Source organism: Phallusia mammillata, chromosome 1, assembly GCF_965637545.1.
Source record: "Phallusia mammillata chromosome 1, kaPhaMamm4.hap1.1, whole genome shotgun sequence".
In the NCBI taxonomy this organism is placed as follows: Eukaryota; Metazoa; Chordata; class Ascidiacea; order Phlebobranchia; family Ascidiidae; genus Phallusia; species Phallusia mammillata.
Window position 1 is genome coordinate 21,326,537 of NC_137252.1, and position 27,236 is coordinate 21,353,772.

At 36.5% G+C, this 27,236-nt stretch overlaps 1 protein-coding gene across 4 annotated transcripts; it reads left to right on the forward strand.

Annotated features, from left to right (window-relative positions):
• On the forward strand, positions 1–27,236 carry LOC145212554 (talin-2-like). Of its 4 annotated transcripts, none has more exons than XM_080080720.1 (51): positions 1–235; positions 632–729; positions 1,179–1,253; positions 1,336–1,390; positions 2,012–2,082; positions 2,174–2,255; positions 2,475–2,617; positions 2,746–2,873; positions 2,944–3,112; positions 3,178–3,333; positions 3,399–3,577; positions 3,766–3,943; positions 4,010–4,123; positions 4,593–4,701; positions 4,768–4,907; positions 5,202–5,363; positions 5,959–6,126; positions 6,286–6,483; positions 6,741–6,866; positions 6,929–7,060; positions 7,337–7,579; positions 7,709–7,825; positions 7,955–8,095; positions 9,599–9,811; positions 9,871–10,098; positions 10,196–10,315; positions 10,717–10,914; positions 11,036–11,175; positions 11,232–11,325; positions 11,535–11,747; positions 13,911–14,054; positions 14,297–14,458; positions 14,519–14,659; positions 15,517–15,698; positions 15,770–15,917; positions 15,976–16,062; positions 17,275–17,445; positions 17,785–17,856; positions 21,458–21,595; positions 21,992–22,216; positions 22,283–22,429; positions 22,761–22,930; positions 23,105–23,288; positions 23,436–23,561; positions 23,664–23,780; positions 23,911–24,096; positions 24,360–24,573; positions 24,744–24,868; positions 25,064–25,189; positions 25,305–25,550; positions 25,724–26,421. In XM_080080720.1, exons 1-51 carry the CDS (start codon positions 100–102, stop codon positions 25,955–25,957), a joined length of 7,671 nt encoding a protein of 2,556 aa, XP_079936846.1. In that variant the 5' UTR covers positions 1–99; the 3' UTR covers positions 25,958–26,421. The 4 variants fall into 4 exon arrangements, with proteins under 4 accessions (XP_079936846.1, XP_079936844.1, XP_079936856.1 ...); XM_080080718.1 differs by lacking the exon at positions 25,724–26,421 and adding an exon at positions 26,428–27,236 and having other exon boundaries at positions 2–235; XM_080080730.1 differs by lacking the exons at positions 17,785–17,856; positions 25,724–26,421 and adding exons at positions 18,678–18,710; positions 26,428–27,236 and having other exon boundaries at positions 2–235.

Below are 27,236 nucleotides of genomic sequence, written 5' to 3' on the forward strand. Positions count from 1 at the left end.
CAACATTTTCGTGTACAGAAGATCGATTAGGAAATCACTTGTTTAGTAGAAATAGAAACAAATTTATGGTCGAATTTTCTGGGACTTGATAGATTAAAAATGGTGAACTTGGCGCTAAAAATTCTCATCAAGCAGGCCAATGTCACTAAAACTATGCACTTCGATCCTGGCTGCATCGTGTACGATGCTTGTCGTATCATAAGGGAGAAGGCGCCCGAGGCTCAACGTGGCCAAGGTAAGTCAAGTATACTTGCTTCTAACTTGTGTTCCACTTTCGTGCTTTTATTGGCCAAATTAGCACTGTGGAAATGTGCGCGAAGGGGCCAAGATAAATTGTATTTTTAACATTTTTTTGGTATTTGTACACATAATTGTATAATTTTAAAAATCACCCATTTATTATTGTGCGCAAAATATTGTCTACCTACTGAGAAAGGTCTTTACCAATGAATGACGCAGTTTTGTCACGGCCTTTTCCTAGCTTGCGCAATTCTTTCCTTCTTACCGTATTTGGCATTCTAACCACTTGCACAGACTTCCCGCAGAGTTTCGTAGTATTGCTTGTGTAATAGAAGTATGTATCATTGGCGGACAATGTTATTCTTTTTTTTAATACGTTTTTGTTTTTCAGCTCAAGACTACAGCCTATTTCTGTCAGACAAAGACCCCAAAAAAGGGGTTTGGTTGGAATCGCGAAGGCCACTCGAATACTATTTACTTCGGGATGGGGTATGAATAAATTTCCAACGTATCTTACAAATGTTCAAATTTAAACAACAGAAAACAGCACAATAAAACCAGACTGTTTTAATGTTTCCAAAAGTCGCATTGACTTTATTGGTCTCTCATTCGAAACGCCTTATAAGCACGTGTTCGTAAAACTTCGGTTTTAACTTAAACCGCTACAAATTCTTTCTCATTCATCCGACGTCTTAGAAGACACAGTTTGACATAAGGCGGATGTTACCCTGTAAACACGACTTAAAACATCAACTTCATTTCGTTTTTATTTTGTCATAATACCTGCGCAAAAAATTTCGTCAAACAGAGGTTTCAAGCAAATTACTGACGTTAGTTGTTAATGTTAATCAGTCTTCATAAAGTTTTACTTTGCCATCCCAAATTTAAGCATCTAATTTTTTTGTATCCGTTTCAAATTATATGTTTGGCGTGTTTAGGATATTTTGGAATACAAACAGAAGCAGCGGCCGTTAAAAATTCGTACGCTGGACGCATCAATCAAAACAGTCATGGTAAGTTGTGTTGCGAATAGGTATTAATCAGGCGCTATGCGCTGTGTGCAATTTCTTCAACTGTTCCTCATTGTTTGCATAGATTGATGACAGCAACACTGTCGGACAATTGATGATCACAATTTGCACGCGGCTGGGTGAGCAATTCGCCGGGCACCCGGTTTTCGTTGCTGTCTACTCGTTTAGTTGCTAAAACTTCAGCCAGCATCGACACTCTGTCTGTTGTTTATGTCAATCTCGGTTCTGTTATAAGTACTAGTCAACAGGAAGGCAATCAAAACACAAAGCTTTGGTTACATCACTTCCTGTGTCCTGTTCGTTTCATTGCCTTGATTTGTATGTTTTTGGGGGTTAGTGGGGATTCTACAGATTTAACACAATTTCCAATTTTCAACAAAGGGGTGGCCCCTTGGGTCTACCAAGAAGTGTGGGTTAAGGGTTTAGACCAGGGGTGGGCAACCTGCGGCCCGTGGGCCACATGTGGCCCTTCAATAAAGCTTGTGCGGCCCTCAGAGACGCTTGGAATTCAAAAGTACTGGCAAACGAGTCCAATTATTACATATTTTTGAGCTGATTAATGCGCCTGATGCTAGTTTTCTGCGATCTGGCAAAATGTGGCTAGAATCAAATACGAATTATACTTGAAGTTAAGCATATTTGGTAAGAAACAAAGCAAAATCACTTGGTGTGATGCACATGTGCGGTCCTCGATCCAATTTTGACCCTGATCCTTAAACTGTGTTGTTTTATATTTGCAGGAATTGTAAATCATGAGGAGTATTCACTTGTTCGTGAGGTTCCATTAGAAGAACAAAGTGTTGTTAAAAAAGTATGAAGAGCACTTTCAAATATTTTTTTAACTCTAGACCTTAAAAAATAACCCCCAAACATGATTGGACACAAGAGTTTTATTTTGATAGGACACTGGTACTTTGCTCAGACCAGGAACTACAGACAGGAAATTCGAAACTTTGAAAAAGAAACTTCACACCGATGATGAATGTATGTTTATGTTTCATGACACATATGGTGCACAATTTGTGCAATTTTATTTGTTTTGGGTTGTTTTAGGTGAAAATAATTAAACTCTAGCATTGAAAGCTTGTAATGATTGATTTTGTTGTTATTAATCCTCTACCTGAAAGAAGCGCAGTTAATGTGATGCTAACATAGGAAAACTTGTCCATAAAAGAAACATATATTAATGTTTTTCTGTTTCAGTAAATTGGTTAAACCATGGCCAAACGCTTCGTGAACAAGGTGTTGAAGAGACTGAAACACTCATTTTACGCCGGAAATATTTTTACTCCGATCAAAATGTTGATTCACGAGATCCTATCCAATTAAACCTTCTCTATGTTCAGGTTTTCTTGAAATGGTTGAGAAAAATCACTGTGAAACTTGATATCGCTTCTTAAATTATGAAACCAATGATTTTGTTCATATGATGCTTATCTTAGACATGTCCTTTAATGGGTTTTGTTTTGTATAGTCTAGGGACGGAATTATTAAAGGCCAATATCCGGTAAATGAAAAAGATGCCATGACATTTGCGGCCTTGCAGTGTCAAATCCAATTGGGACCTCATGACGAAAAAAAACATAAACCTGGATACATTGAGTAAGAAATATTAGAAGTTATTTAAATTGTATGTCACTTTTTATTGCTAAACATTTTTCACTTTGTATAGATTAAAAGATTTTCTTCCAAAGGAATATGTTAGAAGCCGAGGAATTGAAAAGAAAATTTTTGCGGAGCATAAAGCTCTTGACATGCTTAATGAAATTGAAGCGAAAGTGAAATATACTAAGAAGTGCAGAGCCTTAAAAACCTACGGAGTAACATTCTTTCTTGTAAAGGTATGTTGAAAGTTTTTTTTGTTGTGCTGCAATATGGTTTTGTATAACTGGTTTTGTGTGTATAGGAGAAAATGAAAGGTCGAAACAAGTTGGTTCCTCGCTTATTGGGGGTAACTCGTGAATCAGTCATGAGAGTTGATGAAAGAACTAAAGACATGATCAAAGTTTGGCCCCTTACTTCTGTTAAGAGATGGGCTGCATCACCAAAATCGTTCACACTTGTAAGTGTGTCATGGATAAAAAAAATTGTCGTCATTATAAGTGATGTAAAAACACCCTTTTTTAGGATTTTGGAGATTACCAAGATGGATATTACAGTGTACAAACTACCGAAGGTGATCAAATTGCCCAGCTGATTGCAGGATACATTGATATTATTTTAAAGAAAAGACAGGCAAAGGACAATTATGGTGGTGATATGGATGAAGATGCTGCAATGCTTGAAGAAAATGTTACACCTCGTCGGTATGTTGTTCAGTCCCAAAGAAAGTTTTGCTGTTAAAATATGTTATTCTGCATTGTATCACATAATAATAGTTGGAATGGCATGTTAATTTTAATGTGAAATAGCTCGCTGTAACAATCTTAACTTTGTGAAATTTTATTTAAAACACAATTTTCTGAACATTCTCTTAAAAAAATGTATTTCTCAGTGCTCAGGTGGTTGCAATGCATGACAGTTCTGCTGGTCAATATCATCAAGGTTCAGTTGCAATGCCTGGCGTAATTCGGAACTCATCTGCTCACCCAGATTCTTACTCAATGGGGGCAATGCAACCCCCATCACAAGTTACAACCCACACTAATCTATCATACGGTGGCCAACCATTGGTGATTAAAGTTTGTTTTATTTGGTGGTTGTATTGGCTAAATGATTGACTTCTTTTTTGTCGATAGACTGCAGCTCAGCAAGCATTTATGGGCAACATTGAGCATGGATTTAATGCATGCCGGGCAGCACATGAGGGTTTTAATAACAAAGCACATCTTCCACCACTTGGCTCAGATGCTGTAAGTTGAATATACATGTTTACCTGGAATTTCACCAATCTTTCACTTATACTTGACTGCAATATCATTTTGTAGCTGTGACATTTGGCTTTCAGAGTCTCAGACTGCTTTTGTCTATATCCATTAGCAAATTAAATGCATTTTTGAAAAAACATCATGAAGTTCAAAAGTATTTTTATGTGTCATAAAATCACTGGTGAAGAATCTTTAGCTTCAGGAATGGTATATAATAAAATAGACAATTAAGTAAAACCGAGTGAAAAAAGTTTTACTGATATCACAAACTGTTTTTTTCTGTTATCTAGATTTAGCAACAAGGTCAAATTTAGTGAGATTAAACATTGAAATGGGTTAAATAGTGTTAAAGCAATAGCTGACAACCACAGCTAATGGAAAGTGTGCTGTCTGTTAATGCCATATGTTCCTACTTGACAATGTACAGTGGGCTGATATTGTTTTTATTTTGCAGGCATCTAAACAATGGAAGTTAAATGCCATTGAGGAAAACCGTCACAACATTCAGTCAAATCTCGCTGCTATTGATGCAGCAACAGCCACAGTGATAACAAAAACTGCAGGTAATGTTTACATGTTATGTTATAGCTCAATGTTTTTGTAATACGCACTAAACTTTGCTTGAATAGGTGATCCGGAAGGCACTAATTATACCACCGTAGGTTCGGCTGTTACAACCATTTCCTCTAATCTCAGTGATCTCACAAATGGTCTGAGGCTTATGGCTGCATTATTAGACAATGAAAATGATTCAGACAGCCTCATGAAGGTATGATCAGGCTGATTTTTTTATAAGTACTAGCATCTTTTGGGTATTTGACTTCTAAGAATGTAACTTCTGTTTTGGCTTCACTGACATTGTTTTAGTTAAGTCATTTGCTGACCAAAGAATGGTATCACATGTAAAAAGTGCAAACACCAAGCTGCACATATTGAGTCAACCAATTGTTTGGCCTAATTTGTAGTTTAAGAACCACAATCTCCATCGATACATGTATATATGTTCTTGTGGCATAGGATTGGTGCTACCTGTTGTTTGTGCTTAATGCTAATTGTTTTTAAGGCTGCACGTGATTTAACATCTGCAATAAATGATTTATTGCGAGCTGCAAAACCTGGCAGCGGTGAACCACGACAGAATTTGCTTGGGGCAGCTGGAAAAGTTGGTGATGCAAGTCATGATATTCTGAAATACATTGGAGAGGGTGGTGATGACAACTTCCAGGTTTAATTTGTTTTGTACATTTTGCCAAAAAATGCTTGATAAGCATGGAAAGGAGTTATATTTAATATTTAGCATTAATAAATAACATGAAATACAAAGTCAAATTAATACTTTATTTTTTTTGAGATAAAGTCACTAGAGATGCAGATGTTCTGTTTGGTCAAAACCGAGCATCTCATGTTAATGCCCGTTGCTCAACTGAGCACGCTCGGTGCATTATGACATCACAAACATTCCCAATTTCACCCTAGCCTTGTAGCTTTCTAAGGTCTCTCATGTCACTAGCGGTGTATTAAACTGTACAGACCCGAGAAGTAGGCGTTTTCAACCATCTAACACATTTGAAAAAGTCATTTTTGTTCTTGGATACCCTTTAGGACACTAGTGTTGTATGTTAGCAGGGCATGAATATGCAAATTTAATGCTCGGGTCAGTTTGTGCAACTGCTCAGCCGAGTACCGAGCATCAAAAACAGCAATGCTCGGTACCGGGTACTCGGGTTCTGGTTCGGCTCGGTCCATCCCTAAAAGTCACCATAATTAAGCATTTTCCCTCACACTCTTATGTTATAAGAAATATCAATGTTTGTTTGCAGGATATTTTAATGAATTTGGCCAAAGCAGTAGCCAATGCAACTGCAGCTCTGGTGTTGCAAGCAAGACAGGTTGCTAACAGAAGTGATGACCAAGGCACAAAGAATCAAGTTATTGCCAGTGCTACACAGTGTGCCCTCTCTACGTCACAACTTGTTGCTTGCACAAAGGTAAGTTAGTATTTTTCAAAACTTACGTTTGAATGCATAATGATCTTGTTGTAGAAAACCAGGGCTTGAACTAAACCTAATTCAACAGTTTAATGTCATTTTGATGTACGCTAACTTTTCAGATGCATACTGTGTTTTAATCTGTTCTGATGTAAACAGGTTGTTGGACCAACCATCAGCAATCCAAACTGCCAGGAGCAGTTAATTGATGCAGCTCGTGAAGTATCTGAGTCAGTCGATGGCTGTATTGAAGTTACTCATGTTGCTACATCTGATCCAAGCCTTATGGGTGCACTTGGTGACGCAGCTACCAATGTTGGTCGGGCTCTTAACGACCTTATTAATCATATAAAGCAGGTACAATGTAACACTTTATTTTTATCTTGACCAGATTGCCCCTGAAAGGTTACACTGTTGTATCATAAATGTTTTTTAGCACTTACATTTTTGTTTCAGTTGCAAGTTACTAGCCATAAAAACTTGTTTTTTTGTGTGTTGACAGAAGAACTTATTTATACATGTGAAATATCAATTATTCAGACTTAAATTTCTTAGTTGTTTTTTTGCAAACATGTCCAATATTTAAAAAAAATCCAGATAATGTTCTTTCACAGGGGTCTGCTGGATCTGATGGAAAATATGATGAACAGTGTGAAATCATATTAAATGCAACTGACAAACTGTGCAACAGCATGGGCAATGCAGCAGTGATGGTAAAGCAAGCGAGACTACTTGGACAGGTAATTAAGTTCTGGTGGCCATTGGCATCATTGTACATGTACTAATCTTGCACTATTAACAGACAACCTCAGATCTAGTCAATATGTTGAAATTGGAAGCTGAACATGAATCGGATGACGATTGGAGAAAGAAATTGCTTGGTGCAGCTAAACTTCTTGCTGATGCAACTGCCAAAATGGTTGAAGCCGCTAAGGTACAAACCTATTGCCTGCATAAGAACTAAATATTTCCTATTTGTTTTTATTGTTTTCAAACAGTATTTTTTCTTTAGTGTTTGCTGAATGTTTGTTTTTGCCATATTTGTTATGACGGATTTTGATTTGAATGTGATTATTATATATGCATCCCAATAATGGAATAATGTTAACTATCGATTTTACGTACACATTGTGTATTTTTGTAGACTTTGTATTTGTTACTTGTGGATGTGAACAATTTTCTTAACATGGGATGTGTTTTTACTTGACAGGGAGCAGCAAACAATCCACATGACTCACAACAACAACAAAACTTAAAACTAGCTGCTGAAAATCTCCGAGCTGCCACCAATGCAGCAACACAAAATGCATTGAGAAAAAAGTTGGTACATCGATTGGAGGCAGCAGCTCGACAATCTGCAGTTGCAGCCACACAAACTATTGCTGCTGCCCATGCTGCCGAACCATTTAACACCAACAAAGCCAGTCAGAACCAGTTGATTGCCCACAGCAAAGTATGAGCAATTACTCAAACAACTATAGTTTCCGTGATATATTTCTGTTTTCGTGTAGATGTTAAAAATAAACATGGAAATAAATTTGTGCTATACCTGTTAATATTTTTTTTATTTTTTATTTTGTAGACTCTTCAACAAGAATACATCCCAAAGCTTCTTCAAGGTATCCAGGGAGCTTATCAAGATCCAGAAAATGCTGCAGCTCAACAAAATCTTATCACAGCCTCTAATGAATTTGTGCCGGTAAGGAGAGATTTTTTTATTATTCAATTGATAAATTGTGTTACTTTGACATACATTTAAAAAATTTACAATAAAACTACAACAAAGCTGAAAATGTTTTTCAACTGCATAAAACAAATTGTTTTATAGCCTGGAACAAAAATGGTTGGTTACTCAAAAGCAGTTGTACCAACAGTTGTTGGTGGAGACCAAGCTACAGCATTACAACTGGCTGACTGTACCAAGAAACTTGCTATATCCATAACCGAGTTGAAAACAGCTGCTCTAAAGGTAAACACCATATCTACTAAAATAGCACTCAAACAAAATTCCATTGTTTTTATTATGGGTCCCCTTCCCTGAAGGGGACACATATTGTTTTTGTCCGTATTTTTTTTTTCTTTCTTCTTTTTTCTGTCTAACGCTGGTTTGTGAGACGCGTTTGGTAAAGAAAGAGTGCTTCAAATTTATTTAAATTTGGACATATGTTAGTTATCAATCTGAACTTGATCCTCTAGAAGTTTGACCCCGAATGACCCAGCGGTTCACCCACAGGCCCCCGAAACGTAAAATTTTTAACGCTGGTTTTTATCGCTCGTGTGGTAAAGAAGGAGTGCTTTAAATTTATTCAAATTTGGACATATGTTAGTTATCAATCTGAACTTGATCCTCTAGAAGTTTGACTCCGAATGACCCAGAGGTTCACCCACAGGCCCCCGAAACGTAAATGTGTCTAACGCTCGTTTGATCAAGAAAGACACTGTAGGCAGAAGTACCAAGAAAGTAACTCACTGGTTTACGATAGCGGGAGGGCTCAGCTTGATGTCGGACAGGCGTTTTACGAGACGTCGTTTCAGTGATTAGAAATCAGCTGTTTTGCACAGCAATGCTATGTCGTTTTATTAAGTTATCACTCACATTTTTAGTTTTGGCGAAGGTTTTACACCTATGACGTGATTTAAACCTAATTACTGTGCTTCGGTTTTGTATATGTCAAGAAAAACTTTGTTTTTCAAAGAAAAGATGAAAAAATTAACTTGACTTTTTTGCCAAATAAATGTTTTTTTAAATGCTCGTTGTCAGGTTGGCCGCCGCATGATCACGGGTTACTTAAGGTTAACTAGTCGGTATTACAAACACAGTTCAACTTTCTTCATAACGTAGCGTTTTTTGACAATTAATTTAGGAGTCAATACTCAAGGCATGTATAAATTAGGCTTAACAGTATTGTTGAACACTAAGGACGGCATGCTATTGAAAACGGTGTCAAAAGATCAAACAGTCGTTTGGCGTGTGCACACTGAGAGGTTACTACAGGTCAATGGTACTCGTTTTGCGAAACAAAGTTAAATGAAAAACAATTTGTTATGTATACACTTAATAATAGTGCAAAAAGAATACGAACAATTTTTTTTTATTGTTGGGTTAATGCTTTCTAAAAATTTGTCCTTAAGAATCTAAAAATCACCGCAACATTTGTTTACTGTAAATCCGCACAAACGCGCGTATGGGGACCCATTTGTTTTTGTTAAAAAAAACAATCATATGTGTAGATCAAATGATGTGTATAGTAAATTGGAAAATATCGTATAGAATATATAAAATGGAAGTATATCAGAAAGCCACTCTTCTAGTTCTGAAGATATTTAAAGAATAGTTGTCAACCTTTGTTCCACATGGACTCTTACCATCCGTTGTATGATGCCTCAGATTTAATTGATTTGTTTTATTATGGAAAACAAATTAAAATTTAAGCTATTAATTCTTGTAAATATTATCAAACTATATTTAAAGGCAAGTGAGGTTTGCGGACCAAGTGGTATTGATGCTGCGTTAGAGACAGTCCATGCACTTGATCGTCAGCTTTCCGACTATTCCAATGATGCAAAGAGTGGAAGGCTGCAACCCCTACCAGGACAGACCATGAAATCTTGTGCACATGACTTGGGTGCAACCTCTAAAACTGTTGGGGCATCAATGGCACAGTTATTAACTGCTGCCGCACAGGTTTGTTTGATTTGCTTGGCAAAAGTTAAAAACAAATCTGATTTTTCAATGATTTTCAGGGTAATGAGGATTATACTGGTATGGCTGCACGTGATACTGCCAATGCATTGCGGACGTTAGTGGCTGCGGCTCGAGGTGTGGCAGCAAATCTTCCTGACCTTGACGCACAACTTCACTTGCTAGAGACAAGTCGTGATGTGATGGACAAATCTGTAAATCTTATGCAAGAGGCAAAACTTGCTGTTGAAAATCCAGAAAACCCCGAAAACAGACAAAGACTTGCTCAAGTAAATCATTTCTAAGACTTCAATAGATATTTTTTAGCTTATCTGTTTGTAGTTGTGTACAAATAAATAAATAACTTCTACCCTAAATATCTTTCAGGTTGCCAAAGCAGTTTCACATGCCCTAAATAATTGCATTAACTGTTTACCTGGACAACGAGATGTGGATGAAGCTCTAAAAAATATTGCTGACAGCAGCAAAAGACTCCTGGCGGGACAAGTAAGGAATATTTAGTGTTAAATGTTCAGCTTGGCTTTTTCTCTTTCACTTCCTCTTTTCATCTTTTCTTTCTGCTTTTTCTCCTATTTGCATGTGATCAGTTGCTGGATGAGGTTCTCATGCGTAACTTATCATATGCTCGCTTGCATGATGTTAATCTTCACGACAAGGTGATTTTAAGTCATACAACTGTTTTCTTTTTCAAATATCCATATTCTTCACCACTTGTTTTTAACTTGTCTTTTATCATGTTGTTTTATTTGGCCATAAAATATTTGGTTACAATACACTTTTATTTTCATTTTCACGATTTGTTGTATACTTTAAATACAAATATTTTATTATTCATAAGTTGTTTGCTAACAAATAGAACCAAAACATTTAGTAGTGTTTGCTGTTAGTTTCCAGCCACAACAGCCAACTTTCAGACTGCACAAACCCAACTGAACAAAACAGCAGAGGAATTAAATATTGCTGCAAATGATCTTGTTGGGGCATCTCGTGGAACGCCAACAGAACTTGCTGCTTCCAGTTCAAACTACAATGAGAGATTCAATGATTTGCTTGATGCTGGTTTAAATGTTGCTGGACAATCAAGGGTGAGATATTAATGTCAAATACAAATTATTTGCCAACTGTCAAAAATAATAGGCTTGCTGGGAAAATTATTGTTTTAGAAAACTTTGACCAAATACCTCAATGTTTTTGCTTTTACGATAGGACAAGGAAGATCAAAATCAAGTTGTTGGAAACCTGAAAAGTATCTCGATGGCTTCCAGTAAACTTCTGCTTGCAGCCAAGGCATTATCAGCTGATCCTGGTGCACCTAATGCTAAAAACCAACTTGCTGCAGCTGCACGGTATATTACCATGAAGAATGTTGTTTCATTATATACATCAAGATTTTTTGTTTCAGTGCTGTTACTGAAAGCATTAACAATCTCATCACACACTGCACACAGACAGCTCCTGGACAGAAAGAGTGTGATAATGCTCTGAGGCAACTGAAGGTTTAAGAAATTTTCAGATTAAACCTTTATGTTGATTTGTGATTAGAACATAAAACTTTAATCGTCAAAGTTTGTATATTTTAAACAACTAAATCATAGAAACTTAATGACATTTGTTTACACCCATGAAGGACCAAGTGTTTCAACAGTTTGTCTTTGTACAGAATTAACATAATTGTTTTTTATTTAATCTTGCTGATGTTTTCCAGACTGTGAAAGAAATGTTGGAAAATCCAAATGAGCCTGTAAACGACAGTTCATATTTTGATTGTTTGGAAAGTGTCATGGATAATTCCAAGTTACTTGGTGAATCCATGAGTGGAATTACACAGCATGCCCGAGCAAGTGAATTGGAAAGTTTTGGAGAAGCTGTTACTGCCACACAGAAATCATTAATTGGTTTAACTGAAGCTGCTGCACAGGTATTTATGGGTCCCGTTCCCTGAAGGAGACACATATTGATTTTACTCAAATTTGTTTTTTTTTCTTTCTTTTTTTTTCTTTCTTCCCAAAGTTTGTCCGACTTGTTTTTCCATCAAATGTTTGATGGATTTGGATGAAATTTACACAGATGGTAGATATAGTTATGTAGATGTGCATCCCACTTTATTTTTGTTGATAACCCCAGTATTTACCCCGCTAGCCCCCTAAAATGGGTATTTTTCTTTCCAAAGTTTGTCCGACTCATTTCTCTATCAAATGTTTGATGGATGTGGCTGAAACTAATACAGATGGTAGATAAAGTTATGTAGATGTGCATACCACTTTGTTTGTCCAAATAACCCTAGTATTTACCCCGCTAGCCCCCTAAAATGGGTGAGTTTGTAAACAATGTCAGAATTGGCTGAAATTTGGATAGCTTGTAGAGCAGTGGTTCTCAAATCAATTCTGCCAGAACCAACTTTCAATTTTGAAGTATTTTTAATTCTCCATTATAACTGAATTGTGGCTTCATCTCAGTAACCTGGAGTATTGCATCATAAGTGGTTTTCTGAACGTTTTGATGGCAGTCAGCTACAGTACAGCGGTAGCTAACTACAGCCTCACTCGACCACGTTGCTCAGTAAGATGAATCAGCGCGGAATGACAGGACAAGTTAATCATGCGAAACTGAACATGGAGATGTAACAGTTAGCATTCAAGAATGAGTAGTATTCGTACAAGAAAAAATACATTTATTGATGTTTGAGGCTTGGGTCGAGAGATGTTCATAAACCTCAAATTTGGGTCGCGCTCAAAAAAGTTTGAGAACCACTGTTGTAGAGTATGCCATTTATAGTTGTCGATTGTTGTGTTCAACCCTGTAGCCCTAACATTTACCCCACAAGCCCCCAAAGTGTAAAACGTATTTGTATGTTACTGGACACCACAAACGAAAGATTTATGTTGCTCAATAGTGTTACAAGGGCAAGCAGTTGTATGTTACTCGTTTGTGACTTTGTGGATTGCTTGGTGAACGTTTTTGTGCCATGGCAGTTAGGGGGTTGTTGCCCTATGACAGCCCTATGACAGCAGAAACATTAACAGTTGTTGCTCAAAACACCTCTAGTGGTCGACATTTTAAACATTGGCGGATTTGGCCGAAATTTTGCAGTACTATTGATTGAGTCATTGAGGTTTCATATTTTTTTAGTTTGTGCGTCGGACCCCATTAGTTACCCTACTAGCCCCACCCTACTAAACCCCTACTAAAATGGGTCAGTTTTTTAAACAGTGTCGGGATTGGATAAAATTTGGGTAGTTTGTGGACTATGCTATTTGTAGGTTTCAATTGATGTTTTTTACCTTGTAGCCCCAACATTTACTCAACTAACCCCAATAAATGAACTTTTAAAAAACGTCCTAATTGCATGAAATTTTGCAAAGTTTATTAAACATACTAAGTCCTCAAATGTTATGTTTTGCCCTGTAGCACCACAACTTAACCAACTAATTCCTAAAATAGGTGACCCTTTTCACAATGTTTGAATTGAATGAAAACCGGACAGCTTGTAGAATTTGCTATTTATTTTTTGTTTTACCCTATTATGCCACTACTTACTCCTTTGTTTCTTTGAAAAGGAATGTTAAATAGGACATACTTCAAACAATATCTGGGCTGAATCTAAATTTATATAGTTTGTACTCTACATAGTATTATTATTTAAGCCCAGTGCCGATCACTGTGTTTTACCTTACAACACTAAACGTTCACATGGTTATCTCTTGAAATGCATTATCTAAAACATGGGTGGGAAGCTGTGGCCTAAAGGCCGCATGCGGCCTTTTAGTGCACTAAGTGCGGCCTGAACGAGTGTCGATAAGCCGTTTAGCGGCCTTCACAAACAGAAAGGTTCCCACCCCTGATCTACAACTTTGCATGTATGGGGACCCATGAGTTTCTGCTTGCAGAAACACCTAAGGTTATAAAAGACAGTAGATGGTATGGGACCCAATATAAAATAAGCATAGGAAATATATCAATTTTTTAAAATAGGTTATAGTGTATATGCAAGGGCAATATGTGCTAAGCCACCCTCATAGTTGTAATTCAGCATGTGAATGTATATTTACAGAACTAATTTACAGCATACATATTTTTTAAGGCTGCTTATCTGGTGGGTATTGCTGACCCAAACAGTGAGGCTGGCACTCAGGGCTTGGTTGACCAAACACAATTTGCACGTGCCAACCAGGCTATTCAAATGGCTTGCCAGAGCCTGATTGATCCATCCAGCAACCAAACTCAGGTGCAGTATTGGTACAACAAATGTTTTTGAGGCAACAATAAGATATTGTTGATGCCTATAGTCCCCTTTATTTTAAGTATTTCTTGTTCTTATGTTGTACTTTTCGACTTTTTGTTAAAATAAAACATGAACCAACTTGGTTTTAGTTTCGTTTTACTGTAACTTATATTTTATGTAATGTAATACTACTATAATTTTTGTTTTGATTGCCAAGAAGTAATCTTTTCAAACAAATTGTTCAGGTACTTTCTGCTGCCACAATTGTTGCCAAGCACACATCAGCTCTATGCAATGTGTGTAGAGTAGCATCAAATAAAACCACAAATGCTGTTGCTCGGAAGCACTTTGTACAATCAGCTAAGGAGGTGGCACATGCTACAGCGAATCTTGTTCGCACAATTAAGGTGTTGCGGTTATGAGTTTTTCGGCTAAATGTCACTTTTTACTGAATGTGTCATACTTAGGCTTTAGATGGAAACTTTTCTGAGGAAAATCGTGCAAACTGTGCTGAAGCAACAAGACCTTTGACTGATGCAGTGGAAAATCTTACAACATTTGCTTCTAATCCAGAATTTGCAAGTGTTCCAGCTAAAATTAGTGATGAGGTAAAACACAGTGAAAAACAGAAAAACATTACATGGTCCCCAACGCTCACTGACGAAGGAATATTTAATTACTTATCAGTAGGGCAATTATTTTTTGACCTAAAAAACGAAAAAATTTGACCTACAAATTGAAAATTTTGACAAATTTTGACCTTAAAAAACTTTTTTGACAAAATTTTGACCTATGAAGAATTCAAGTAGTTAAATTATGCATTATCGTTCAAAAAGTTAAAATATGGCTAAGCTAATCTAACTAGAGCGAAAGAATGTGCAAAAGTCTAAGAGAAGGGCAACAATCTGAACATAGACCTAACCTATTCTGAAAAGGGAATGAGCTGATTAAAAATCACTGCCAAAAAACTGCAGCTAAGACACAACGAAAATTATTCAATACATTTGTATAAACGAAAGATACATGAAGTATCTAAAGCAAAACCGAAGCAAGAGCTGCACCTAACCTGCAGCTGCCGGAAAGTGACTTGGGACCTACCACAATTTTGCACGTTTTGAGGTGTGTTGAGCATCACGCCATATCAACCTAATTGTTTCACTCACTTGATGGTTTATGATTCGCAATAATTGGGGCAATGGGCCAATTTCAACAGTATAAAGTAGGCTACAAGGTGTAAAACGAATAGTTTGCTTGCAACCTCTACAACACCACGACAATACAGTTTGTAAAAAATTTTGACTTTGTAAACAATTTTGACAAATTTTGACCTATTCTAAACATTTTGACAAAATTTTGACTTTTTTTGACAAGTCAAAAAATATTTGCCCTACTTATCAGAATTTTGTTACAGGGAGGCATTTGGCAAAAAAAGTCTTGAAAAAAAGTTTTGTTGTTATAATTGCAGGCAAGACAAGCTCAACGTCCTATCATTGAATCTGGGAAGCAAATGTTGGAAAGTTCATGTGAGTTGATAAAAACGGCCAGAAAATTGGCAAATAATCCCAAGGATCCACCAACATGGCAGGTTATGGCTGGACATTCAAGAGTTGTGTCAGATTCAATTAAAAAACTTATCGCCAATATAAGGTACAATAGCATGTGTCGATGACTATGTACCCAGATACTTTTTACCTTTATAACAATTTGTGTGAACTAAGGGACAATGCTCCTGGACAACAAGAATGTGATGAGGCAATTTCAACAATCAACGAATCAATAAAACATTTGAACAATGCTTCCTTGTCAGCAATGGACCAAAGTCTACCTGTAAGAAGTGACAACACGATGAAAGGATTTCAAGCAATGGTCTGTAGTTTTTATAACGATTAAGAACATATTTAATGATGTATGAAACCATATTAAGGTTGTGGACACAGTAAACCAGATCAGTGCATGCGTCGATCCACTTGCAGATGCTGCTAAGGGTGATGCAGCCCAACTTGGCAGACAGGTCGGTAATACACTTTGACAGCTTTTACAACTACCTGAAATACATTATGTGCTATGCAGCCTGTGCGGTAATTTGTTTAAGCCCCTAGACTAGAACATATCTAGCTACTTAAGTTTCTAAATATTTAAACAATTCGAAATTTGAGAGGACTGTCTCAACTGCCAACAGAATCAGTCAGTAAATTAGAAAGTAGGAATATATATTTCGCCTAATAATGGCATCATCAGTTCCTGAAAAACGCAATAGATCAACACCAAAATATCAAGAATGTAAAACAAACACAATGTTCTAAGCAACTCAACAACGCGAGTGTCGCCAAACACAAAATCGTTAAAAACCTTGCAAACCCAGCAACGCCTGGAAAACCTAAAGGTAACACCTGTGAAAACCTGACAAGACCTACACCGTGGACAAATGTAAAGAAAAAAAGGGGGGTGGGAAAAAGAAACCAAGGCGCTCGCAACTAAAAGCCGATAAAACGATAAAAAAGATAAAATGAAGAAAACAATTGTTTTTGATTTTCTTTGGATGATAGATTGTGTAAAAAAGTGTTTTTGCTGACCAGCAAAAAATACCTACACAACACAGCTGTACAATGATCCTTTTTCATGTAATTATTATTATTGAATTAAAAGTGTGATTAACAAGCTTACTGGAACAAACTGTTTAGCACTAAACAGTTTTATTTCATAAGCCCTGATGTTTTTTTAAGACCTACAGGCTCTCTTAAAAATGTGATATGTGTTAATAAATGTTGCTTTGCTACAGCAGCTAAAAGTAGCTTTAACTTTCCGTTACAATCACCTGTTACCTTGTCAAATTGGTTTCTAGCTTGTCTTGTAGCTTCTCTTTTTATTATTTTCTTTCAAAACCTGCATTATTCTTATGGTATATGAAGTAAAATTGATTTTATCAGAAAAATAGAGTAACTGTTTTTCTTTAAAACAGCAGCCTTTACTACTGATTTTCCACTTTAGATTTAACCGTTGTTTTCATATACAAGTAAAAAGAAAGTTTACAATCCCGAACCTGCTCTTTGTATATATATATAGTTTGTGTCATGGTTATCCCTGGTTTAGGTGATCAAATTTGTATGTTTATGGAATAAGAATTGTGCTAGGAGAAGACTTGATGTTACTATTTTCATTTTTTTTAATCTGAGCAAAATTGATAAAACTGTAAAAATAACAGATAATGTTGTTTATAACACAGGTTGCACAAATTGCCAGTTACTTTGAACCACTTGCCAATGCCACTATTGGTGCTGCTTCCAATTCAGTTAATCATCAGCGACAAATGGACATACTTGATTACAGCAAAACATTGGCTGAATCTGCACTGCAACTGATGTATGCAGCTAAGGAAAGTGGAGGAAATCCCAAGGTTAGATAAATGATAATATTTACAAGCATTTACAATAGCACAAAGATTATTTTTAACATATAATCTTGATTGTAGTTGCAAGTAATTTATTAAGATACTTGCATTTTTAATATTAGACCCACAGACACAATTTTTGTTAGTTGCTGGAGCATGATTATTTTATGTTAATGCATGTACTGTTAAGTTTAATTCATGGTAATATTATTTTATTTAAACTTTAATTTTCCCAATTTTTTTTATTTTTTTTTCACTTGACAAAATTTTGTTGCTAAGCATGCCCTTCTTGGTTTATGATTTTGTCATATTGTTATATTGATTTATGTTTCGATGTGTGAACAGGACCCACAACTTCACATGCACAATAATTCAACTGGTGAATTTGTTCGTCACCAACCTAACCATCACATGCTGGTGTGTACTCTTGTGTTATGCTTCTGATTTGCTTATGTTTTTGCATGGGCTGATTTTGTTTGTTTTTTATGTTTATTTTTATAGTATAAAAATACCAGGTGGATATTTGTTCACTCACCCATGATGCGAATACTTTAGTATCAAGGGTTTTTATGATCATGCACATTTTTGCTTCATTTTAGGTTTTTCAACCTTGAATTTATTGGATGTATTTATTTTTTAGTTAAAAGGTTTTTACCTTATGCAATAAATTTGGGTGAAACTTGCTTTAAATGAAACAAGTAATAAAAATATTAGTGATGGGATGGGTACCCGTTACTCGTTATCGATGGTATCGATACTCGTTATCGAAATATTTTGTCTCAGTTTTCTATACCAACGTGTGAATGCCGAAGGCCGGTTTACACCATAAGAATACGGGCAACTTTATGCCCATATTTGCTTCGGACAGCACAAAATCGGGAAAAAGTTCTGCCAGGTTTCGCTATCGTATGGACTGGAGATTACATTTTTCTGCATGTGTGTGTGCATGCCTGTACACCGGCCATGGCAGATAAATTAGCCAGTGATATACAACTAAGTACAACACTATACTTAAGTATTGGTATCGAAGGTATATACATGTGGTACTCGGTATTGGTACTCGCTTTAAAACCTGGTATCGTCCCATCACTAAAAAATATATAATGTTTGCATTCCTGGATTTTACATTATTTTGCATGAAAAAAGTAAACAGCAATTGTATGCACTTTTAATTTTGTGCTCTGTGGGTTATTACTCTTTCTGTACAGATAAAAACTTAACTTGTCAATTCTCTTTAGCCTATCCACATATCAACAAGAAGATATAAGCAGGTTTACTCAGTGTTTGTGTCGCTTATTTAAGTTTCAATTATGTTGTATTTCTAATTCAGTGTCCACAAGTTCATTTTCTTGAAATAACAGGGTTTGCAACAAAATTAAAATAAGATGTGCATGCTGTGTAGAAATTGTTGTGTGAAAAATTTAAAATCAAAGTGTGACCTTGATTTTTGTGATTGTTCGGGTTTGTGTCATGCTGTCATATGACACAGAATTTTATTTTGAATACTTGCTAAAACAAAAGAAAGGAAATTCATCAACATATTGTAAGTTGTTAATCCAAACAAAAGCTTTCTTTTGTGAAATTGACCCAAGTAAGGCAATGGCATTAGTTAGTTGAACCCTCATTTTGTAAGTAAATTTTTGTATGCAAGACTTTACTTGGCCCCAGTCATAAGAGCTTGGACATGACTGTTGTAGTGAAAATCACCTTACCTGATTTTACACTCAACAATCAATACTGGTTTGCAACACTAATGAACATGGAACTGATATTTAAATGCATTTTTTTTTCAAATACTTAACTGCAACAATAGTTCAAGTATTTACAATGAGATGTAATATCAAATACCAAATAAATTGTTATCATTATTATGGGTCCCCTTCCCTGAAGGGGACACATATTGATTTTACTCGAATTGTTTGTTTGTTTTCTGTTTTTTCTGTGTTTTTTTTGTCTTCAAAGTTTGTCCAACTCGTTTTTTCCATCAAATATTTGATGGATTTGGATAAAATTCACACAGATGGTAGATATAGTCATGTAGAAGTGCATCCCACTTTGTTTTTGTTGATAACCCCAGTATTTACCCCGCTAGGCCCCTAAAATGGGTGTTTTTACCCAAAGTTTGTCCGACTCGTTTTTGTATCAAATGTTTAATGGATTTGGCTGAAATTTACACAGATGGTAGATATAGTTATGTAGTTGTGCATCCTACTTTGTTTGTCCTGATAACCCCAGTATTTACCCCGCTAGCCCCCTAAAATGGGTAAGTCTGTAAACAGTGTTGTAATTGGCTGAAATTTGGATAGTATGCCAATTACAGGTGTCGATTGTTGTGTTCAATCCTTTAGCCCCAACATCCCACAAGCCCCCGAATTGTTAAACGGATTTGTATGTTACTGGGCACCACAAACGAAAGATTTCTGTTGCACAATAGTGTTACAAGGGCAACCACTCGTATGCTTTGTGAATGTTTTTGCTCCGTGGCAGTTATGGGGTTGTTGACAGCCCTATGACGTCAGAAGCATTACCGGATGTTGCTCAAAACACCTCTAGTGGTCAAAATTTTAAACAATGGCGGATTGGGCTCAAATTTTGCAGTATTATTGATTGAGTCAGGGTGGTTTTATATTTTTTAGTTTGTGTGTCGAACCCCATTAGTTACCCTACCAGCCCCCTAAAATAAGTCAGTTTTATAAAAAGTGACGGAATTGGCTAAAATTTGGACAGCTTGTAGAAATTACCATTCATAGGAGCTGATTGTTGTGTTTAACCTTGTAGCCCCAAACTCACCCCACTAGCCCCCTAAAATGGGTGAGTTTACTAAAGAGTGTCAGAATGGGCTAAAATTTGGGTAGCATGTAAAATACGCTATTTGTAGGTTTGGATTTATGTATTTTATGTTGTAGTCCCAACATTTACTCCACTTGCCCCCTAAAATGGGTTATTTTTCTAAGCAACGTTTAAAATGAATCAAATTTGGACAGCTTGTAGGAGTTGCCATTTAAATTTTGGTTGTTGTGTTTTACCCTATAGCTCCAACCTTTACGCCGCCAGTCCCCTAAAATAAGTGAATTTTTTAAAAATGACGGAATTAAATGAAATTTGCAAAGTTTATTGAACATACTATTTTAAGTGCTTAATTGTTGTGTTTTGCCCTGTAGCACCACAATTTAACCAACTGGCCCCTAAAATGGGTGATTTTTTAACAATGTGCAAATTGAATGAAAATTGGACAGCTTGTAGAATTTGCTATTCAAGTTTATATTTTTTTGTTTTACGCCATTATGCCACTATTACTCCTTCTTTTATTTGAAAAAGAATGTCAAACAGGACATACTTCAAACAATATCTGGCGTGAATCTGATTTGTATAGTTTGTACTCTACATAATATTATTATTTAAGCCCAGTGCCCATCACTGTATTTTACCTTACAACAACTGACTTTCTGATAGTTACCTCTTGAAATGCACTATTTTCAACTTTGCATGTGTGGGGACGCATGAGTTTCTGCCTGCAGAAATAACTAAGGTTATAAAAGACGATGGCTGATATGGGATCCAATATAAAAGAGCATAGGATATATATTAATGTTTTGAAATAGGTTATAGGGTATGTGCAATGACAAAATGTGCTAAGCCACCCTTCTAGTTTTAAAATAATTTTTGGTGTTCCTAGCCCAAAGTTTGGTGTTGCTTTATCTTGACTTGAACAATTTGTGTTTCTTTTTGGGATATCTTTTGTTGTTGCTTTTAGGAAATTGTGCTATACCCAAACAGGTTGATTTTTGTTTGACATTGCACACAGCTGATTACATGTCTAACAAGTAGTCTGTGTTTATCTTCGTATTTTGTAACAATTACCTAAAAAATACAATATAATCGTGAAAACCACTTAGTTGCAATTTGAAGCATGTTTACCCTGTAATTTGTTTCTGGATTAAACAACCAAGTCACATACAGCAACAGAGTTTTTCATAAAATTTACTAAATCTAACAATAGATAACAATTTTATTCCAGGCTGAAAATGCACATGAGGCTGTGGATGAAGCTTGTGATGCCACTAAAGAAGCCATTGAAGATTTGCTTAAGTCTGTCCAGGAAGCTCCAGAAGCCCTTGTGTCTGGAATGGTTGATGACATTTCATCTGCTGCCGGTGTAAGACATTGAAAGTTTAAATCTTTTTATTTCTTTAATTTGGTACTTAAAATGTATTGTCTGGATGTACCTTTATCAAAATATTTTGTGTATATACATGCTGCTGTTAGACATGTTTTTGTCACAAAAAAAATGTTTATGAATCAAATCCAATAAATCGTATACCAGGTAGTCTCATGGAGATTAAAAATCCCAACTGTAGCCATTTGTTAAGAAAATCGTCCGATTGAGCACATAATTTAGTTAATTGGATAGCTTGGCAAATTGGACGTGAGATTGAGATTAACCACATTTATCTTTGCGCATAAACTGTAATTTAAAACATAACTTTCATGTTCAAATTAAAAAAACACTTGTTAACTGGTGTTTGTTTAACATTGTGTGTTTATCTTAAAGATCCTGAACAAAAATATTCAACCTGATGAAGATGACACTTTTGCCAACTACCAGAGTCGTATCATGAAACGATGTAAAGCTATTGTGGTTGCAAGTAGTGATATGAATATTGCAATGAACAATCAACCTGATGATCTTGGACCTCTTGCCAAAAAGGTCACGGGTGAATGTACTGGTCTTGCCAATGATGGTGCAGTTGCCATGGCCCTTGCTGACTCAAAAGAAGTAAGATTGACAGTGAAGAGATTTATTTGACATACATTGATGCATTTGTTTGTGATTATAATTTAGGTAAGTGATCACATCAAAAAGAGTATTATTGAGTTGGGAGGAGCATGTAAAGACTTGGTTAATGCATCAGGGACAGTACAAAGTAATCCAAGAGACATTCGTGGAAAGAAGGACTTGAAAGATGCTGGACGAAATATCAATGAAAAGGTTTGGTGATCTCATGGTGATCTTTTGCATTAGGAAAATGCAAAGTTAGGTTTTTTAAAAGACTCTATATCATGCTTGAATCTTTGTTTCTTGGTTTTATTTTTTCGCCCAACTGTTTTTGTAAATTATTGCTTTACAAAGGATCTTTTCAGGCAACTTTGTGCCAGTTTCAGAAAACTATTACATAAGTTACAAATGTTTGAATCAAATTCTAGTACAATGTATAGATTTCCAGTATACCTGAATCAAGCAATCAAATTTACATGCACTGTTCCACCATCTCTCAAAAACAAAACAAAAGCTATTTATCACTCAATTGATTTGTTTTCAGGTTTCTTACATTCTGTCATCCCTGCAACAAGGTGGCCGGGGCACACAGGCCTGTATAAATGCACACACACATGTGCAAGGGATTATTGGGGACCTTGATACCACTCTTATGTTTGTCTCATCTGGTGCACTCAACTCTGAATCTGACAATGAAAATTTTGCTGATTACAGGTGCGTTGTAAATCTACATTAAAAAATGTTTGGATGTAAAAACAAGGGAAATTTTACGATTACATCAATAAATTTACAGCAATAACAGTATTGCATAAAACATAGCAAAGGTATATAAGGCCACATATCATGGTTTGTCAACTTATAATTCCTTGGCAACATTTCGTATCCCAGGGAGAAAATTTTGTCAACAGCAAAGGCATTGGTTGAGGACACAAAACAACTTGTTGCTGGTGCAGCAGGTGGACAGGAAAAACTGGCAGCCGCTGCACAATCAGCTTCATCTACTATTAATAAGCTTGCTGATGTTGTAAAACTTGGAGCTACCAGTCTTGGGGCAGATGACCCAGACACTCAGGTATTTTCAATCCATGTCTATGGTACATTTTTCATATCAGTAAAGTTCAATGTGGAAATGCAAGTGTTTGCCTGGTCATGTAACCAAAAATACGAGGTCATTGACCAAAAGATCCTAAAAATATTTTGTACTGACTTTGTCTTCCAGGTAATTTTGATTAACGCCGTTCGTGATGTTGCATCTGCTTTGGGAGACCTCATAAATGCCACAAAAGATGCTGCTGGAAAATCATCGTCTGATAGTGCAATGTTTCACCTTAAGGCTTCTGCAAAGGTAAAGTGTGGAAAACATCAAACATTATTATCCTTTGCAAAAAATGTCTACCGTATTGTTGTAAGTATCAACTTTGGTGTAAGAAATTGATGTTTTTCACAGGCTATGGTGACGAATGTGACGTCATTGCTTAAAACCGTAAAGTCAGTTGAGGATGAAGCAGTGAAAGGACCACGAGCTATCGAACAAACTATCAATTCTATCAGACAAGAAGTTAAGGTAAGCATTTTTAATGCAACCAATTGGGCACATAAATAAACGCCTCGTGGAGCTGTAAACATTCATTCTTCATTTACAAAAAAATCACCGGTTTTCTTTTAGAATTAACACATGTTTTTCTATATTTTAGATGTTGCAAACGGTTAACGGAGAAGAACGTCGTGCATCACCTGAGGAACTGATACACGTTACAAAACCTATTACCAATGCTACAGCTAAAGCTGTTGCTGCCGGTAAATCTTGCAAACAGGACGACATGATGGTGTGTGCTAACATGGGAAGAAAAGCTGTCTTTGATATGATTCACATATGCAGGGTAAGTTCCGAGTTGTTGCAGTTGTTCTCCAGTTATACGGGTTGTTCTATTTGAGAATATTTTCTTGGAATTTCGCTGTGGGGTAAACACACATTGCATTTATTCGAGTGAGAATTGTAGGTTTGTATTTTCGAATTATTTTAAGGTCGAACGATAAAAACGCATTTCCCGTGCGACCCGTCTAACTGAACTCACTGTAGTGTTGCTACCCTAGTTTAAAGTGTGCAAATAATTTGGAGGTTTTATTTTTGTCTGTGCTGTAGGCTGCCGCAGCAACAACTGATGACAAAATGCAACAGCAAGACGCGTTAAAAATGGGTCAAACTGTTGCTGAAACATATGCTAGTCTGCTCTCTAATGTCTTGGCGATTAGTCAACAACCCGGCAACAATGAACTGAAGAAGAAACTTGTTCCTCTATCGAAAAACGTGGCGACCTCAGTGAGCAATTTGGTCAGATCGGGAGAAAGCATGAAAGGCAAGATTTGTGTAACAAACCATACTGAGAAAAATTTGGTTAGCTGCAAACTTTTATCGTCATATCTCGGCTACATGGTGCAACATTTGTTAATGTTCTGCTACTGAAGGAGATTATTTTGATTTTTTTTATCCGTTTAGTACATGAGACATAAATTTAATTTTGATCAGGTTCTGATTGGGTGGATCCGAATGATCCAAACGTTATTGCTGAACAGGAACTCCTTGCTGCTGCTTCTTCCATTGAAGCTGCAGCTAAAAAGTTGGCGCAACTGAGACCAAGAAAGAAGCCTAAGGTACTTTAACCCCTTAGCAGCAATTATACCAAAATTACAAAGACGTTGATTTCCTAGTTAATCGGCATGACGATATACTTTGGCATTTTTAGTACATAAAGGGTTGAAATATCACACCTTTTACACATTGGCATATTAGATATGCAAAATTTTGCGAATTTTTGCCCATTGACTAAAATAGATTTTTTATGGCAGCAAGCGGATGAAAGTCTAAATTTCGAGGAACAAATTTTGGAAGCTGCCAAGTCTATTGCCACAGCAACTACAGCTTTGGTTAAGGCTGCCTCGGCTGCACAAAAAGAGCTGGTGTTGCAGGGAAAGGTGAGATTCCATCAGGGGAAAATGTTTGCATGCTAAAATACACGCGTTGCTAAACTGTAACGGAAATCACCCAACAAATCGAAGCAAACACTTGTGATGTATTGCATTACCGCAGGTTGGATCAGTTTCCACGTCACGTCATGACGATGGTCAGTGGTCGCAGGGTCTGATATCGGCTGCGCAAATGGTGGCAAGTGCAACAGGAAATCTTTGTGAAGCGGCTAACCAGGCTGTTCAGGGGGAGGCCAGTGAGGAATGGCTTGTGACGTCAGCGAAACAAGTCGCAGCATCAACTGCCCAGCTGCTTGTAGCTTGCAAAGTAAAGGCTGACCCGAACAGTGAAAACATGAAGCGACTGCAGGTATGTTGAGATGAAATTTTATGATTTAAAGTCAATGAACTTTGTCAAAGCCATTCCACACTTATGGTGATACTCTGCTCTAAAGACAATAACAACACACGGATTTTTTCACCAATATGTTGCTCAAAACGTATGTCATTTATTGTAAATCCCATCCCCCTTTAATGTGAAAGGTGGCAGGCAACGCTGTGAACAAAGCAACTCAAATGTTAGTGGATTCGGCCAAAGACGCAGCTTTCCAAGAACATGAGGAGGTGGAAGTTCAGCTAAAGGGTGGCGTAGTTGGCAGCATCGCTCAGGAAATGCGTGCTATGGAAGCTATCTTAGCCAAAGAGAAAGAACTTAAAGATGCCCAGGCCCGGTTAATGCACATCCGCAAAAAGAAATATCAAAACCCCAACAATTAATCATCATGTTTTTCATTCAGTCATTTTTAGTTTTTCTTAGTTGATTCCAGTGTAAGATTAGTTTTGCTTGAATCAGTTGTAGAAGCAAGTTTTTGTTTGAGGTTGTTACATTCATTTCTTTATTTTAAAGGAATTTTCATTTATGATCAGTAAGTTTTTAGTTGGAGCATGCTTTTTTCTTTTGTTATTCCTGATTCTTATATCAGAATTTCTGAACAATTATTTGAATGCCCTGGTTATGTAAAAGAGTGAAACACATCTTAAACAATTATAATTTGTGTTTAAGATTTTTTTTCATTTTGTTTCGAATTGGTAATCAGCATTTACAGTTTTATTTTAATAATTGCTTAATTTCATTAGTCCTGTAAAAGAATGCCTTTTAATTTTGTTTCCCTTTTTATTTTTCATCGTAATTTCATCATGAAATTGGATCTCCTCATTAATCGAAATGGGCTTAAACAACCGCTCAGATTGCCGGAAATGCGGTAAAACATGCATCTGAGGATCTTGTGAAGGCCGCATCTGAAGCTACCGGCTCCGACGAAGAAGTCGAGGTTGTTATTAACTCGCGACTGGTAGGCGGTATAGCGCAAGAAATGATGGCACAGGAAGAAATACTGCGCAAAGAACGGGAATTGCAATCTGCTCGTGAAAAATTGGCGCAAATCCGTAAAATGCGATACAAAGACGAGGATTCTGATTAAGAAACTTCCTACCAAGTTTGGACGCACATTTGTCTCACTGAATAATGGTTGATAAATGAACATTGTCCCTTAGTTGTGAAAAATTCACTGCCTAACTATGTTACACAGTTGTGTTTCATTATCAAAATACAAGTCACAGTGTTAGGCACCTGTGGCAATGTTGTCGCAATCTTTTACATTTTGTTATTTGCATTATTCCGCTTATTCGCAACTTATGTAAGTATATGTGTAATGTTAACCCCCTCTTTTTCACGATAGGTTTGTAGCAGCCCACCAAATGTTCCCATGGCAAACAATTTCGCATTTAAATGTGTTGATTTGCTTGTACACAATACCAATGTTATAACCCCTTCTAACATGTGTATGCAGGTTTCGTCCAAGCTCATGTACATACTGTTTGTTTGTCTAATGGCGTGGTGAACGTTTCCTTGTGTTATTTCCAATCACGTTGCTGAAGCCCTAAAATGCTCAAGTTTTAGGTTGTGCATCTAAAAGCAAGCAAAACGTTTGTAAATGCCAACAGTGCTCATAAAAACTACGTAAACAGAACAAATAAACATAACGTCATGCTGTAA

Coding starts and splice junctions, on each gene's coding strand:
- LOC145212554 (XM_080080720.1), top strand. CDS start 100: ATGGTGAACTTGGCGCTAAAAATTCTCATCAAGCAGGCCAATGTCACT. Junction 2,874..2,943: donor CATAAACCTGGATACATTGA/GTAAGAAATATT, acceptor CACTTTGTATAG/ATTAAAAGATTTTCTTCCAA. Junction 9,812..9,870: donor TATTAACTGCTGCCGCACAG/GTTTGTTTGATT, acceptor AATGATTTTCAG/GGTAATGAGGATTATACTGG.